The sequence below is a fragment of the Amblyomma mixtum genome, chromosome 1 (genome assembly GCF_055824585.1).
Source record: "Amblyomma mixtum isolate Tamu chromosome 1, ASM5582458v1, whole genome shotgun sequence".
NCBI lineage: Eukaryota > Metazoa > Arthropoda > Arachnida > Ixodida > Ixodidae > Amblyomma > Amblyomma mixtum.
In genome coordinates, this window is record NC_143012.1 from 285,082,563 (window position 1) to 285,095,641 (window position 13,079).

Here is a 13,079-nt window from a genome sequence, read left to right on the forward strand (position 1 = left end):
ACAATCGCAACTTAAAGAGTTAGAAATAATTTTATTGATCTTTAAGAGTTTACACTTTTAGGGCGCACAATAACTATTAAGCATATTTTTTTACTAGGCCTTCTTGACGCCATTTCGCTAGATTTCTCTTCGGGGCATGAAAATTTATTTTTTTATGTATGAGCATTTGTATATGAGGAAAAAGGCCATCTTGGTTTTACAATAAGCCTCCTGCAATAAAGACATAGATTTGTTTCTTTTAAAGCTACTATTAAGTGTTGCCATCCATTTGTTTCTTCCCAAGGAAATTCTGTGCTATTATGTATTTTTCACGAACGTTCTGCTTTTCTAGAAGTGCACTTTACTGGCAACATATATCCTCTGCTTGCCAAAATAGTAAAGGCATGATTAAGCAAATGTAAATATTTAAATTTCTAAGCCTTGGAACATATGTAGCAATAGAATGCTTTGAACGACAAAAATAAACGCATAATTAAGAGTTCTTTTCACTGCAGACTACAAGAAATAAATATTCATAAAGGCTTATAAAATCTCACCTAATTCTAACTTAAAGTTTCTAGATTAGTTCACAGAATTCCTTGAAATCGAGAACGCAACCCTGGTTTGCGCAACATTCTCACCGACTAGTCCCGTCGTACTTAAACAAAATTTGTGTTCATGTGCGTTAGCCGATTTTCATTTATGTCAGAAATTCACGTTATAGTGGTAAGGTTATATATATAAAATAACTTGACAGATTCTTTTTAAGGTTTCTTTTAGAAACTAAGACCTCCTAATCCTAAATACCCACTTTGTGTAAACGGAAATCTTGCAGCCGTTTCGGAGCAGCGTTTGAGGTGTTAAAACAACTGCGTATATTCCAAATGTTCTTTCCTTTTCTCCATGTGAACTCCAGCGCCCATTGCACCTAAACGTGACGCTGTTCTTAGCGTTAACGGCACGACGCTGACGGTGCATCTCAGTAGCTGGAGTGCAGCAGGGTGCCCCATCCAGTCGTTCACAGTCCACTACCGGATTCAGGAAGAGGGTGCGGACTGGGTGCTCGTCTCCGACGCAATTCCAGCCCAGCAGAAGGTGCTCCTTGTGTCCGATCTTGCGCCCGGAAAGTGGTACATCCTGCGCGTGGCTGGACACAGCGAGGCTGGTACCTCTGAGCACGAGTACACATTCAGCACGCTCACGAAAACAGGAGGTACAGTATGGTCGTTGTACTGCCACGCCTAGAACCATTACTTGTCACACATAGGCCTCAAATCTAAGTTTTCCGAAATGAGAAAACCGACACCATTGAGCTACCGCACACTAAATAGTTCTTGTCCGAGTGCCGACGCGAACTTGATACTATAAAATTTTCGTAAATATTTTTCTTCACATGCTCTAACCTACTCTGACCCTTCATTTATATCTATGTTCACAAAGCTCCTGGACTGCATATTGTCAGCACGAATATTTATTTTGTTGCTATAGCAACACTACGCGAGTCGCCGAGCCATTTCGCGGAGCTGACGAAAGGCCATACTGCGCATGCGCGAGGAGCAGGGACATCATATGGCGCACAGCCGGCGCGCCGCCGCCGTCGCAGCGTGGGTAACTCCGAGGTGCCGCCGCCGCGCTCGCCAGTTGCGCATGCTCTGTAGCGGCGCATAGCTAGCGTGCCGGGGCCGCCGCCGCTGCCGCGCGCTCTCCATCGCCTCTCTCTCTCTCCTCGTTACTTTCGCAATCCTCCAGGTTTAGTAAGAGCTAAACCACTGCCAATTTTTCAGTCACGTCCTACCTCGATAGCGCTCACTTTCAGGTTCAGAGCACGTAAGCTGTTATTGCCTGCAGCTCTTCCATACTTGTGGGAGTCGCGAATTTTTATGTCAAAACAATTCCTCTAAGACCATTTACTACTCAACATACAAGTGGCCTTAGGAAACAGCAGGCTTAGTCCTTCGTTTCCGAGCTTTACGCCTTCGAAAGAAACGAAGCCCAATTTAGTCATTTGTTCTATTGTTCGTAAAGGAATCGAAAGAGCAGAAAATGCGAATGACAGTGAACGTACACTGATTTGCTTTTCACATTTGCCTTTGCTTTCTTTTATGTTGCAGCGAGCATTCCTCCACTGAACAGCTTGGAAGGCCGCAAACCAGCCTTCTACAAGAGCGTCGGAATTATGGTGCCACTTGTGTGCGTAGTGGCAATCGTTGTTCTCATTGTGGCAGTCCTCTCGTTCATAATACCCCGAAGACGAAGACAAGCCACGCCTGATCACTACAGAAGTAAGCGCGGAAGAATTTTTTTTTGGCGTTACATGCAAGCGGGCAGGCTAACTTCGTTCTTGCTGCAGCCTTTCTGATGTTTCCGCAACCACTGATATTAGGCAACTAGACCAGAGACAGAATATCGCCTGTGCGTAACTACGGTTTGTATAGATTTAGTATTTTGTGAACCGAATAAACGGATGGATTAGCGATACTCTACAGCAGCGTTCCGTGGACCAAAGTGAGCAAAATACCCCAGGCTCAAGACAATTAATAGCTATTAAGGCTGTTGCTGCAGGCCTACCCAGTGTTTCCTTCTTTGAAGCATAAAATTACAGAGTTTTGTAAATGGCTGGAAGGCACGCATTCGTCGCTCTCTATAACTCAAAGCACATGAACTCGTTTCGTCGCCTTCTGCGGCCCTTCGTTTTTCTCGCGCTGTTGAAAGTGATAAAGCATGGTGCAATTCCACAAGAGCTGTCTGAATACTGTAATTGCTATTACTGTCCCTACTTTCACTAAATGATCTGAATGATCGGCTGTCCATCATCTATAAGAAATGGTAATTAATAATCCCGGCCACTAGCATGTTTCAATAAAGGAACTGACGTCACATACACTTTATGTGTGAGTGTAGTGTGTAGCGGTGCACTCACTTAAAATTCGCATGCCTTCAGTTTAATACATTGGCAGCTTCTTCACTGTATTTACCAGCGTGAAAAGGACGTGTAGTGCTACTCTGTAATAAATGGCGCAGTGGAGTGTTAAAGCAGCATGTAATTGCCTTATATCAAACTGGTGCAATACTGCCAATTCTTGCTAGATTCCTGCCCTGATGACAAGAACCTGGATGCGATGAGCTTGTCCATCTTGAAGCAGACAGGCAGCAACCTGCCGACTGCCAGTCCAACAAAAGAGCAGCTCTACTATCCATCGCCTTACGGCATTAGCCGGGTACAGGCGCTTGGCAAGCAAGGTGTTAGTCCCGCAGATGGTGACACCGTTCCAGATTCTGTGCAGACTTTGAAGAGAGTAAGGAGGGAACACATCTACGAGGTACCCTATCCGAGATGGGTGAGTGTTCGTTCGTACTTCCCATCGCGAATAGAAACGTCCTATAGCAAGTTTTTGTTTCTGATGGCTTGCAAATCCCCATCTAGATTGATTAGAATGGCGCTATCCACATGCTTTGAACAAATACATATGACTATTGCTTTACCTTACCACTCAACGACAGCATCACATTTCTGACTGTCAATCCACTATTTTGTTACAAAACCTCCTTCGCATTCGATTTTTTTTTTTTTCACGAAGGGTTCACTATGTTTAACAAGGGCTGGTTCGTAAGCGTGCCTATCTGTAAAGTTTGGAAGCTTGAAACTAATGAAATTGACAATATAAGGATGAGAAAATCGCTTTGTTTGAAGTTTTCTCTTTATATTTTCATTTTATTTGTTATTAGCTTTAGTGGCACAAAGCCCTCTGCATTGCTGGGCCTGACCCTCCTGCAGACCTGCGCCCAAAGTAGTATATGATGCGTTGGGAACGCCATAAATAAAGTATTGCTGGCCAAGAACTCTGTTCACTCTAAGTTTAGGTTTACTTTGTGCCTTATGTTGTGCTTACATGACTCGATGAAATCCTTTTTTCAATGCAGACTGAAGAGGAGGGCTACCCTTACATGGCAGACGGCCCTGCTGAGACAGCAAACAATATATATCAAGCACCAAGGAAATCATGTATGTCGCCCAACGAAGAATCGCGCGAAAACATTGTGTCCGGAGAGAGCTGCATTAAACCACAAATTTTCACCTCATTTCTAAAACTGTTCTTGATGGTCAGAGCGAGCTCGAAAGCGTATGCCCTATTTGATTGAGATGTGTCTATGGTGGACAATTTTAGGACAGAAAGCTTGGCAAGTTGGTTGTAATCTATAGTATAACAGCGCGGAAGATGACGACAAGCTAAGCTTATTCGGAACTTGTGTTATCTAGTTTATCGCTTCTCCTCGTCTCCCGCGCTGTTATACTGTGGGCAATATCGTTAATGCTACGTGAGCAGTAAAAATCCCATACGCATATGAAAAACAGGTGCGTTGTTCTTCCTATACAACCGACAGATAAGGCGATTGAACCAAAATTACAATATATTCCGGGAAATAAACTTTTTATCAATGAGTTTAAAAATATATTATGCTATTATTGTTCTTTGGTCTATTTGGGACCGGCAGGGGGACGGGACGTTTGAAGATGGAAGTCATTGTAGAAAGCGTTTTCTTAACGGTACATGCCATGCATTTCTCTCACTTTACAGTCTTGATAGCCAAGACAAATTCTGGTTCTACTACTCAACTCACTATAGATGGACGACGGATAACAAGAGATCGAGAAAGAAACCCCAGGCCGGCACAGAACTCGGCAAGCTTAGCGTCAGATGGGTAAGGATCTCACGAGAACACCTCCTGAGGTGTTGTTCGCGCAGTACTCAAACAGCCACGGGAAATCACATATTAATATTTTTAACACCTACACATTTAATAGTTCTTGCGTTATTTTACAGTATTCCTCTTGAGGCTAGAAGCTATAATTATATAGTAGCCGACAGCATGCCCATTGAGGCAAAGGCATTTAATCCATAAAAAACTATTTCAACAGCCAAAAAAGCGTTCAAGTACTGAACTCACCTGAAGGATGGTGGAAAATCTTGCTGCATGTTTTCTTCTGCTTAAAAAGAAGGCTGGTGGTGAAAGCATTGCTTTTAATACCGTGTCTAGCAATGATGGCTGTTGAATGAAACCGCATTGAAAGAAGGGCGTTTACTTTCACCTGCCGTTATTGTACTCAAAGCAAACGTCTGGCGTGCGCCCCTGCACGCAATATTTACTAGCATGCGCAACTGACAGCGAAGAAGACGTCTTGTTTGTAGCCTAAACGCAAAGCATTTTCTGTACTTCTTGCTCCAGAGTCGTTGTTCAGCTTCTTCACTATACGGCTTGGGATAGCACGCCAGCAGAAAAAGTTACTTCACCAGTAGGACATAACTGTGGTGTGCAGGTTCCTGATTGTTCTACTTAGTGTAACGGAAAAGAGCTGCCATCGTAAAATTTCGAGCATGCTGCATAGCGGACCACTGAAGAGCTTATTTTATTCCGCAGCAGAATTCCGTTCTGTTTTGTGCTTCTTTGTGGGTCACGGACCTTATGGCTCCACCACTATGGTTCCCCCACCCTTGCCTCTTTTCTCTTTTGAAGCCATTCTGCAGACGACAGTGACAGCGAAGGAGCAGCGTACACATTTCACCGAACAACTAGTGGAAGCTACGGGGAGCATCAGGAGATGTCCGAAGCAGAGTGTGACAGGGATCTGCACTCTCGAGGTGTGTATTCCGTTGCGTTTGGGTTTTAACGAAACAGGACATCACGTGGCAAAACGCATACAGTTTTAGACTAAGGGCTACAACTGAATTTTTGTAATTTAAAAGATATAAGACTGCCTGTGTTTGTTCTTTCTTCCTTTGTTTCTTTCATTTTTTGTTCCTTTCCTTTTTTCTTTCCACTACAAGTATTGAAGGAGGCCGAGATGAAGCAGCTGGTATGCAGCTTTAAAGGCCCTCGACCGCCATTTTATGCAGCAGCTCAGAAAAGCATCGCTTACAAAGAATAGTGTGACACTTTCACTAAGAAGTTTCGCGTCGCGATAACGATAAGTTGAATATGCAGGCAAAGAACATGGGATGTTCATAGTTTGACTTTCCTAGAAAAAAATAATGATTCAAACACATAGAAGAGATAACTAAAAGAATACATTAAGTTTATAAGTCATATATAGGAATAGGACCGCAGCTTCTAACTAACCTTAATGCATAACAATTCAATAGGCATGACGCAGCACGCCGTCACATTTAGAGTGACTGGTTAATTTTTGTCAGAAAAGCGTATTCTTACGCTATATTTTCACGCCATTCCTGCAAACCTTATTCAATGCAGGAAAGTTTATTGTTATAACTATTTTAAATACTGAAAACGATTGAAATACTGAAAGCTATTTGAGTTGAGAATTTGTAGTTGAGATAAGGCAAGGTGTGGAAACGTTGTAGATGACATTGCAAAAAAAATGAAATATTGCGCAAAATTTACTATTAAATACTGCCGCCATCTAACACAACATCTGCACTCGCATCTGCACCTGAAATTAGCGGGCGGATAAAAAAGTCCTCTCCACGCTTTGGCTGTACCAAATTCGGAAGTTAGAAATACTACCGCATGAATTTTTACAAGATTGAACACATGTTAAAGCACCGGAAACTGCATTTACGGCCGTTTTTCAGTTTAATAATGATTTGCGTTTGTTTGTGCAACTCCGCGCAACCGCATACATAACAGACTGTTCTGTGAGAAAACTTTTGTCCTGATTTCACTCAGTCACACCAGGTTGCAGAACAACCTCCCCCAAGCGACGCCTAGGGCACGTTACGTGATAATGATTTCGTGCAGGGTTTGTAGATTTTGCTTAGAAGCTGACTTTGAGAACGTCTCTGCTATTCTTTTCATGAGTTCTAGACAGCTTACATTGCGTTTGTCGGGACCTGCGAAATTTATCAGTGCACAAACATTGACATCAAAATTTACCTTCCCTTTTTCGACCTCTATTATACCAAGAGAGTAGTAAAGCAAAGGAAGCCGTCTGCACAATCAATACGTCATTTCGGCACACCTTCAAGGCATGTGTTTATTCTTTCCTGTTTCTCATCAGCCAAGCGACTGGAAGCACTGGGAATACACGTTACGCCTGGCTACAGCATAACCTGAGAACTACTCGACTCGAAGAAAAATCAACATGCAAGGGAGACCTGCGTGTGACTTCATACCTTCTTCACCGGTTCCATGTACATCATGAGTGTGTGCGCGTGACAAGTGATGGTGTGGTACGTGCAGTGTGGTACGTGGCGACTGTGCCTCTCTTAAAGTGCCCCAGACAATCAGTTTGCGTATGAATGTGCGCGGGCTTATCAAGACTGAAGGCATAAAAATGCCTCAATACTGTGCCTCGGTAGAACTGTGCCGTGATTTGAAATTTACATTTCTGTGATGACAAGAACATATTTAGCGCATTTAGAAAGTTTGAGCTGCTTTTGTCTTCAAGTGCTTTTTCACAACGTACAACATGTCATAAGTGGGGTTGTTCAGTTACCCATAGGATATTTTTCATACAATAAATTTCTCGTGAAAACATGATCACCATTCAAATTAATATGCATGTTGAGTCATTGCTGCAATTGTTAGCGTTAAATAGAAAATATCGCTGACTTATGATGCTATATATTACTGGCGAATTTCAAGGTTTTGTATTGAACAAACTGATAGCCATATATGAAGAGCAAAATGCGCAGAAAAATTGCCATCCTGTACAGTGTGTCTCGTTGTACCAAACCGTCATTTACTACATTTCGACTGATAAAACTATCTTGCTGTCTAATATCCCTACTTTTGTTTCCTGTTTCAAGGATGTAAAGGTGGTACTGTTTCTTAAAAAAGATTTTAGAAATGTTTATCAGTAGACGCCGACGGGAAATAAGCAGACTAGTTTTCCGATGCACGTCGATTGCCGCAATCATTGCGCTGAGAGGGATGTAACAAGAGGCATACTTACAGAAGAACAAATAACACTGCCTCAATGTTATAAACGTGCTTCAGTGTTTATAAAACAGCTCTTCGTTCTGCCTCCTGTATGAGGCGAGAGTAAAACAAGTAATAACGCACGTTTTATAAATGTCAGTGCATTAGGTTCAGGACTTGTGTGTTGAATCACGCCCATGCAAAGATAAGCAAGAAACACGGAGATAAAGGATTGTGCTATGTACTACCAGCAACAAATCAAACGCGAAAAATAGCCCTCATATGCCAACACAAAAACACAATCATATTGGCCTCTGAAGAGGAAATACAAGGCAGCATGTTTAACACTTCTAAAGGAGACATGGCCCCTTCTATGTGAAATTAATCTGCGCTACCCTTGAGTTTCGTGATGAAAATGCGGGCGCAAACGAAACGGAGACACAGGAAGAAGACCACAGGACAGGCGCTGTCTTTCACAACTGGTTTATTTGGAAGAGAACGGCCACTTAAATACATGACGATACCAAAGGCAACGACGAAAAAAACCTTCCTAACGTATCCACGTTAAAAAAAAAGACAAAGTTTCTTATTTTTCTTCTTTTTTAACCTTGGTATGTTAACTGTATTTTTTTGTCGTTGCCTGTGGTAATGTTAGGTACTAAGTCGTCATTCCCTTCCAAATAAAGCCGTTGTGAAAAACGGCGCCTGTCCTGTAACATTCTTTCTCTGTCTCCGTTTTGTTTGAGCACGCACTTTCATCATGAACAGCATCCAACTAGCCCAACTTTCTATTCTATTACGTTTCTCCCTGCCTAGATCTTCTCACTTGGGTTTTCGTGTTTCAATTAACACGTTCGCATTTCCTTCGTCACTGATAGTACATTCCTGCGTGTTTCGGCTAAATATATGGCACTGTTAAGTAGGCAGTCGTTTGTTTACGCGCATTCCGCTTTTAGTTTTCAAAATAATTAATTTTCTCTACATTCCATAAATAGTCAGCTGTGCTTCTGGCACAATATCCAGACGCGGCATTGACAGTTTACGTCGCACCCTTTTATTCAGAAAACGATATTGATAGGTATATCAAAATTCAACACCTCTGCAAGCTCTTAACAGACGTGTTCAAGTTTCTGTCAGTCAAAAAATACCAGGGCCGGTGTAATATGACCACTTTTTTGGCTGGATTTTATTTTGCTGTTTTCATCTATCGTGCTGACCAGCCAGTCCCGTTGATAACCCCGGCGAAGCGGTACATCCGCCTATGAAAATAGGTTAAATGAATAGAACTAAAATGTAGTTGTTCATTTACCGGGCCTGTCTCTCTGATTTTTTTCTGGCTCAAGTGTAAATGCTCCACTCCAGGTCTCTCTTAAGTCTCTGTACTGCACGTAGGCTGTCTTAAGATAAGTGCTCACGTTACAAGATTACAGACAGTGTTCTGGAATTTTGAGAAAGAATCAAGCACGATTGTGCGGTGATGAAAACGAAACGAGCTTCACCGCGTTATTGCAGCACTTAGTGGAATTAATACTGCCAAGCGCTCTGGACGAATTCTACGCTCAAAAAGAAAAAAACTACCGTAAATGGGATTTACGTAAAACCAACTTAAAGAAGGGGAGTAAGGCTTTAAAGAATTATAGCGTTTCCGCGCTGAATTGTATGGATTCCTAAATTTTTATACATATAAGCTTTGCAAATCTTCTGCATCTATATATATATATATATATATATATATATATATATATATATATATATATATATATATATATATATATATATATAAAGTGAAAGAACGCTTGGCGAGAATGTCTTCAAATACTGCCGTTGAAACAGCTGCCTGTTGAATACAAATGACATATTTTTATAAAAAGTGTAAATACCGCACAGAGACATATGCTCTACATAGTCAGAAGTGTTTCATATCTGCTGGAATGAATAAAAGAAATGTCGCAGCATGCAGCATGCCTGATTTTGTTCTGATTGTGTATATATTGCAATAGTGCCGATCTTCAGGGCGCTATATAAGGGAACCGAAAGCATTGTGGTTTAATTCGGGTCGTGAAAAGCTATGTCCGTTTTTCTTTTGCTGAATAGACTTGCTTCTTTCTTGTGAGAAACATGCTTTGTGCGGTCTTTTTCTTTACCTTACTGAGAATGAGCTTTGTCAAAAGCAGCGTACTTCACTATGTGAATAGTAATAATTGCACAAATAAAGGTCAAATTTAATTCTGTGCCATTTCGCTGCTTCCCTGTCAGATGCCCTTTGTTTGCTGCTGCAGTCACTGCAAACCGCAGCATTCTTTAACGAGTAAATACTCTAGGTCACACGTGGAAAAGCCTACCTAACTGTGCAGCACGCAAAAACGGAGAGGTGAGTACGACAGGCTCAGCTAACTTCACCTAACGGTATTTTTTAACATTTTTAACATGTCATATAAACCGCTGCATGCACAAAAAAAAAAGCAAAGAGGTATTGTAAGCAGCAATCTGTCATCGTGGCGAATCTGTATGAGACCTTAAATACTATTCACTGCACTCATTCACTATGAACAAATATTTGGGTTCCCTGCGTGTTCGGCATACTTTTGGCGCTCTAGAAGGGTGGACGTGCGTAGAGAAGCACTTGCGAAATTTCACCTTTTTCTCTACCGTATGACATACCTCTGAGTGCAAAGCAGCGACACGTGATGGAAACACATAGAAGAGTGGTTATTCGTGCAAGAATTTATAAGGGATTCACAACCGATAGGCCCAGTAAGGCAAAATTTATATATCGCATGTAGGAAATAACCTTCACCGATGGTCACTTATATTTTCCTTCATGCGGGACGACATATATACATAATTTTACGAAGACTGCGCAGGACAAGGAGAAGTACTCTTAAACACTGCACAGGATGCGACCGACACGCTACTGTTTAAATCCTCCTCTGGGCTGTTAATCCGGCGATGAAGCAACGTCCGGCTTCTTATAGCCGCCGGTCAAAGGCGTGTTCGCGTCTATATGACAAAAATGCAATGTTGTACGCAGTGCCAGTGTCCTTTAGACATCAATATTTTGTCGCTCACTGCTACAGTAGTCAAAGAAAATAGAAAAAATGCCGCCAGTGTGTACGCGCACCATGTTACCGAGGTCTGAGTACAGCTGCGGTGTTCATTTGATCAACACTTTACCGCGGGCTCCGAGTTACATCGGTTGGGGACGTCGTTGCTGAAAATAAAATACATTGCATCACCAAGCTTAAGCATAAGTGCACCACACTTTGTGAATGAAATGCACACTGAAAGAAACCCACTGTCAATATTTACACTCGGGCGCGCACGAAGCGCAGCGCCTGGCCAATCAAATACTCTGTACATGGTGGTAGGTGACCTGACTTTACGAAGATTCCGGCAAAGGTGTTTTATTTCAGTAGCATACTACATTGGGACTTCATGGGTTTGGCGACAGCTTTGTTTAGCGACAACAGTTGTTCGCGAACATGGGGTGCGTGTAGGCATCGCCACCTCAGAACAAATAATAATAAACTCGCAGAGAATATCGAAATAATTGCATTTGAACGCCACGGCATGAACGAAAGCGATGGCATGAACTTTTTACTCGGCTGCAAAGTGCAAAAAAATGCAGCGATGGCAACGAAACAAGAAGGAACGCATATGGCGTTCATGAAAAGTTAAAATCTGTGAGTTTTAATAGACCGTTCAACTGAAAGCACATAGAATGCATTGTCAGTAGCTCCACTTAAATTCACGATGCATAGTTTATGACTGGCGTAAAATTAAACCTACGACTTGATCAGTTCCGCTCCCTGACTGAGAATGATATTGCCAATACAACCACGGCGATTCGACCTCCTAGGAAGTGGTAATACCGTTGCACTACCGTACCAACGTATCAAATTGAGTAATTACAGAATTGTCAGTATTTGCGAACAACTGAGTGTTCGCGAAAGCTGGTTAGGTGAGAATGCATGTTGCTTTCAGTGAATTTGCTTGCATAGTTCGTATACTCCGTTTCACACATAGCAGTCAACGCTGCCAAAGGTACGAAAGTAGTCCGCTGCAAAAAACAAGCGAAATGTATCCGCCCGCCTCGCGTCGTGGCTGAGTGGTACGAAGCGTGCGCCTGTCTGTTGATTTTATAAGCGGCCAAGGTTCGACTCCCGGCTTGGCTGTTTTTCATTAATTTTTTTTATTTTTCTTAAAAGATTCATTAGGTAGAAACTGTAGACTGTCAAACTCTAATACCTACTTTGAAAAACACAGCGCTGTTTACTTGTTTCGAAGGGAAAAGGCAGTGTAGTGTACGGCATACATACGATGTAACTTGGGTCGGATGGCGTTGAGTGCAAAGCTGCCATAGTTAACACTGCGAGAGCTAGATATTGTCACCTTGCTAGGTCATTTTTGCGGTGATCGTATTCCAGTAGAGACACCTTCCTCCTTGAACCTCTGAACTATGCGAGTGCTCACCCCGGTCATCTCGCCCACAGTTTCGAGAACTTCACGCACAGTCTTCTCCGAGAAGCGCTTCCTTACGCTAGAGTAAACTTTTACAATCACCTGCTTGCAGTCTTTCGAAATTTTCGGAGACTTCAGCTTGGAGAATAGGCGAGCAGATGTTTTTGACTCCGCAGTGGGCGAAGAAAACAAGCGAGTAGGAGATAGCGGTGCCATTTTCGCAGACTCAGAAGCCGAAAGACGAAAGCAGACGACATCACCAGCCGGCCTAGCTGCGAAAACCTGATACAGGAGGAGCCGGAAAAAAACCCCACAAAACTAAGGCACTCTGTTCTGAAGGACATAAAAAAGCAATCTTTTTGCAAAATAAAACACCCTTATTATTGTACTTCAATATCTACCGACATTTACTTTAATTTTAATTTCATTACTCTTTTCACTTTCGACGCACTGCATAAAATGAGGACGAGGAGTGAGAACAGGCGCCGCAGCCTTCGCTGCGTTCACTGCTATGTATGAAACGGAGTATAGTACGAACAGCCCCACGTGTGTGGCCAACCGGTTTCAGTTTAGTCGCGCGTATCGCCTCTAACAAGCAATTTAACGATCAGACGTGGATTAGTTTAGGTTATGTAGCTCGCTGCAGTCTCCCGAAACTTCACGATGAGGGCGGGTCGACTCCGTCGCAACCTGTGCATTCTAAGTTGTCACAGTCGCCACTCCCAAGCAGACAGCGAAAACGACCGTAAGGAACTGTGCTT

The 13,079-nt window shown here is 42.5% G+C and overlaps 2 protein-coding genes across 2 annotated transcripts in view; one reads left to right on the plus strand and one right to left on the minus strand.

Annotated features, from left to right (window-relative positions):
- Positions 1–8,393, plus strand: part of LOC149371931 (cell adhesion molecule Dscam1-like) — a 114,777-nt gene extending 106,384 nt beyond the window's left edge. Inside the window, exons 22-28 of the mRNA XM_089585490.1 lie at positions 896–1,192; positions 2,091–2,261; positions 3,067–3,317; positions 3,901–3,982; positions 4,557–4,680; positions 5,494–5,618; positions 6,995–8,393. Coding sequence (XP_089441616.1) covers positions 896–1,192; positions 2,091–2,261; positions 3,067–3,317; positions 3,901–3,982; positions 4,557–4,680; positions 5,494–5,618; positions 6,995–7,050 — 1,106 coding nt within the window. The 3' untranslated portion in view covers positions 7,051–8,393. The remainder of the gene's footprint in view (positions 1–895; positions 1,193–2,090; positions 2,262–3,066; positions 3,318–3,900; positions 3,983–4,556; positions 4,681–5,493; positions 5,619–6,994) is intronic.
- Positions 1–13,079, minus strand: part of LOC149371928 (uncharacterized) — a 510,412-nt gene that overhangs the window by 344,798 nt on the left and 152,535 nt on the right. The gene's annotated exons all lie outside the window — the stretch shown is intronic.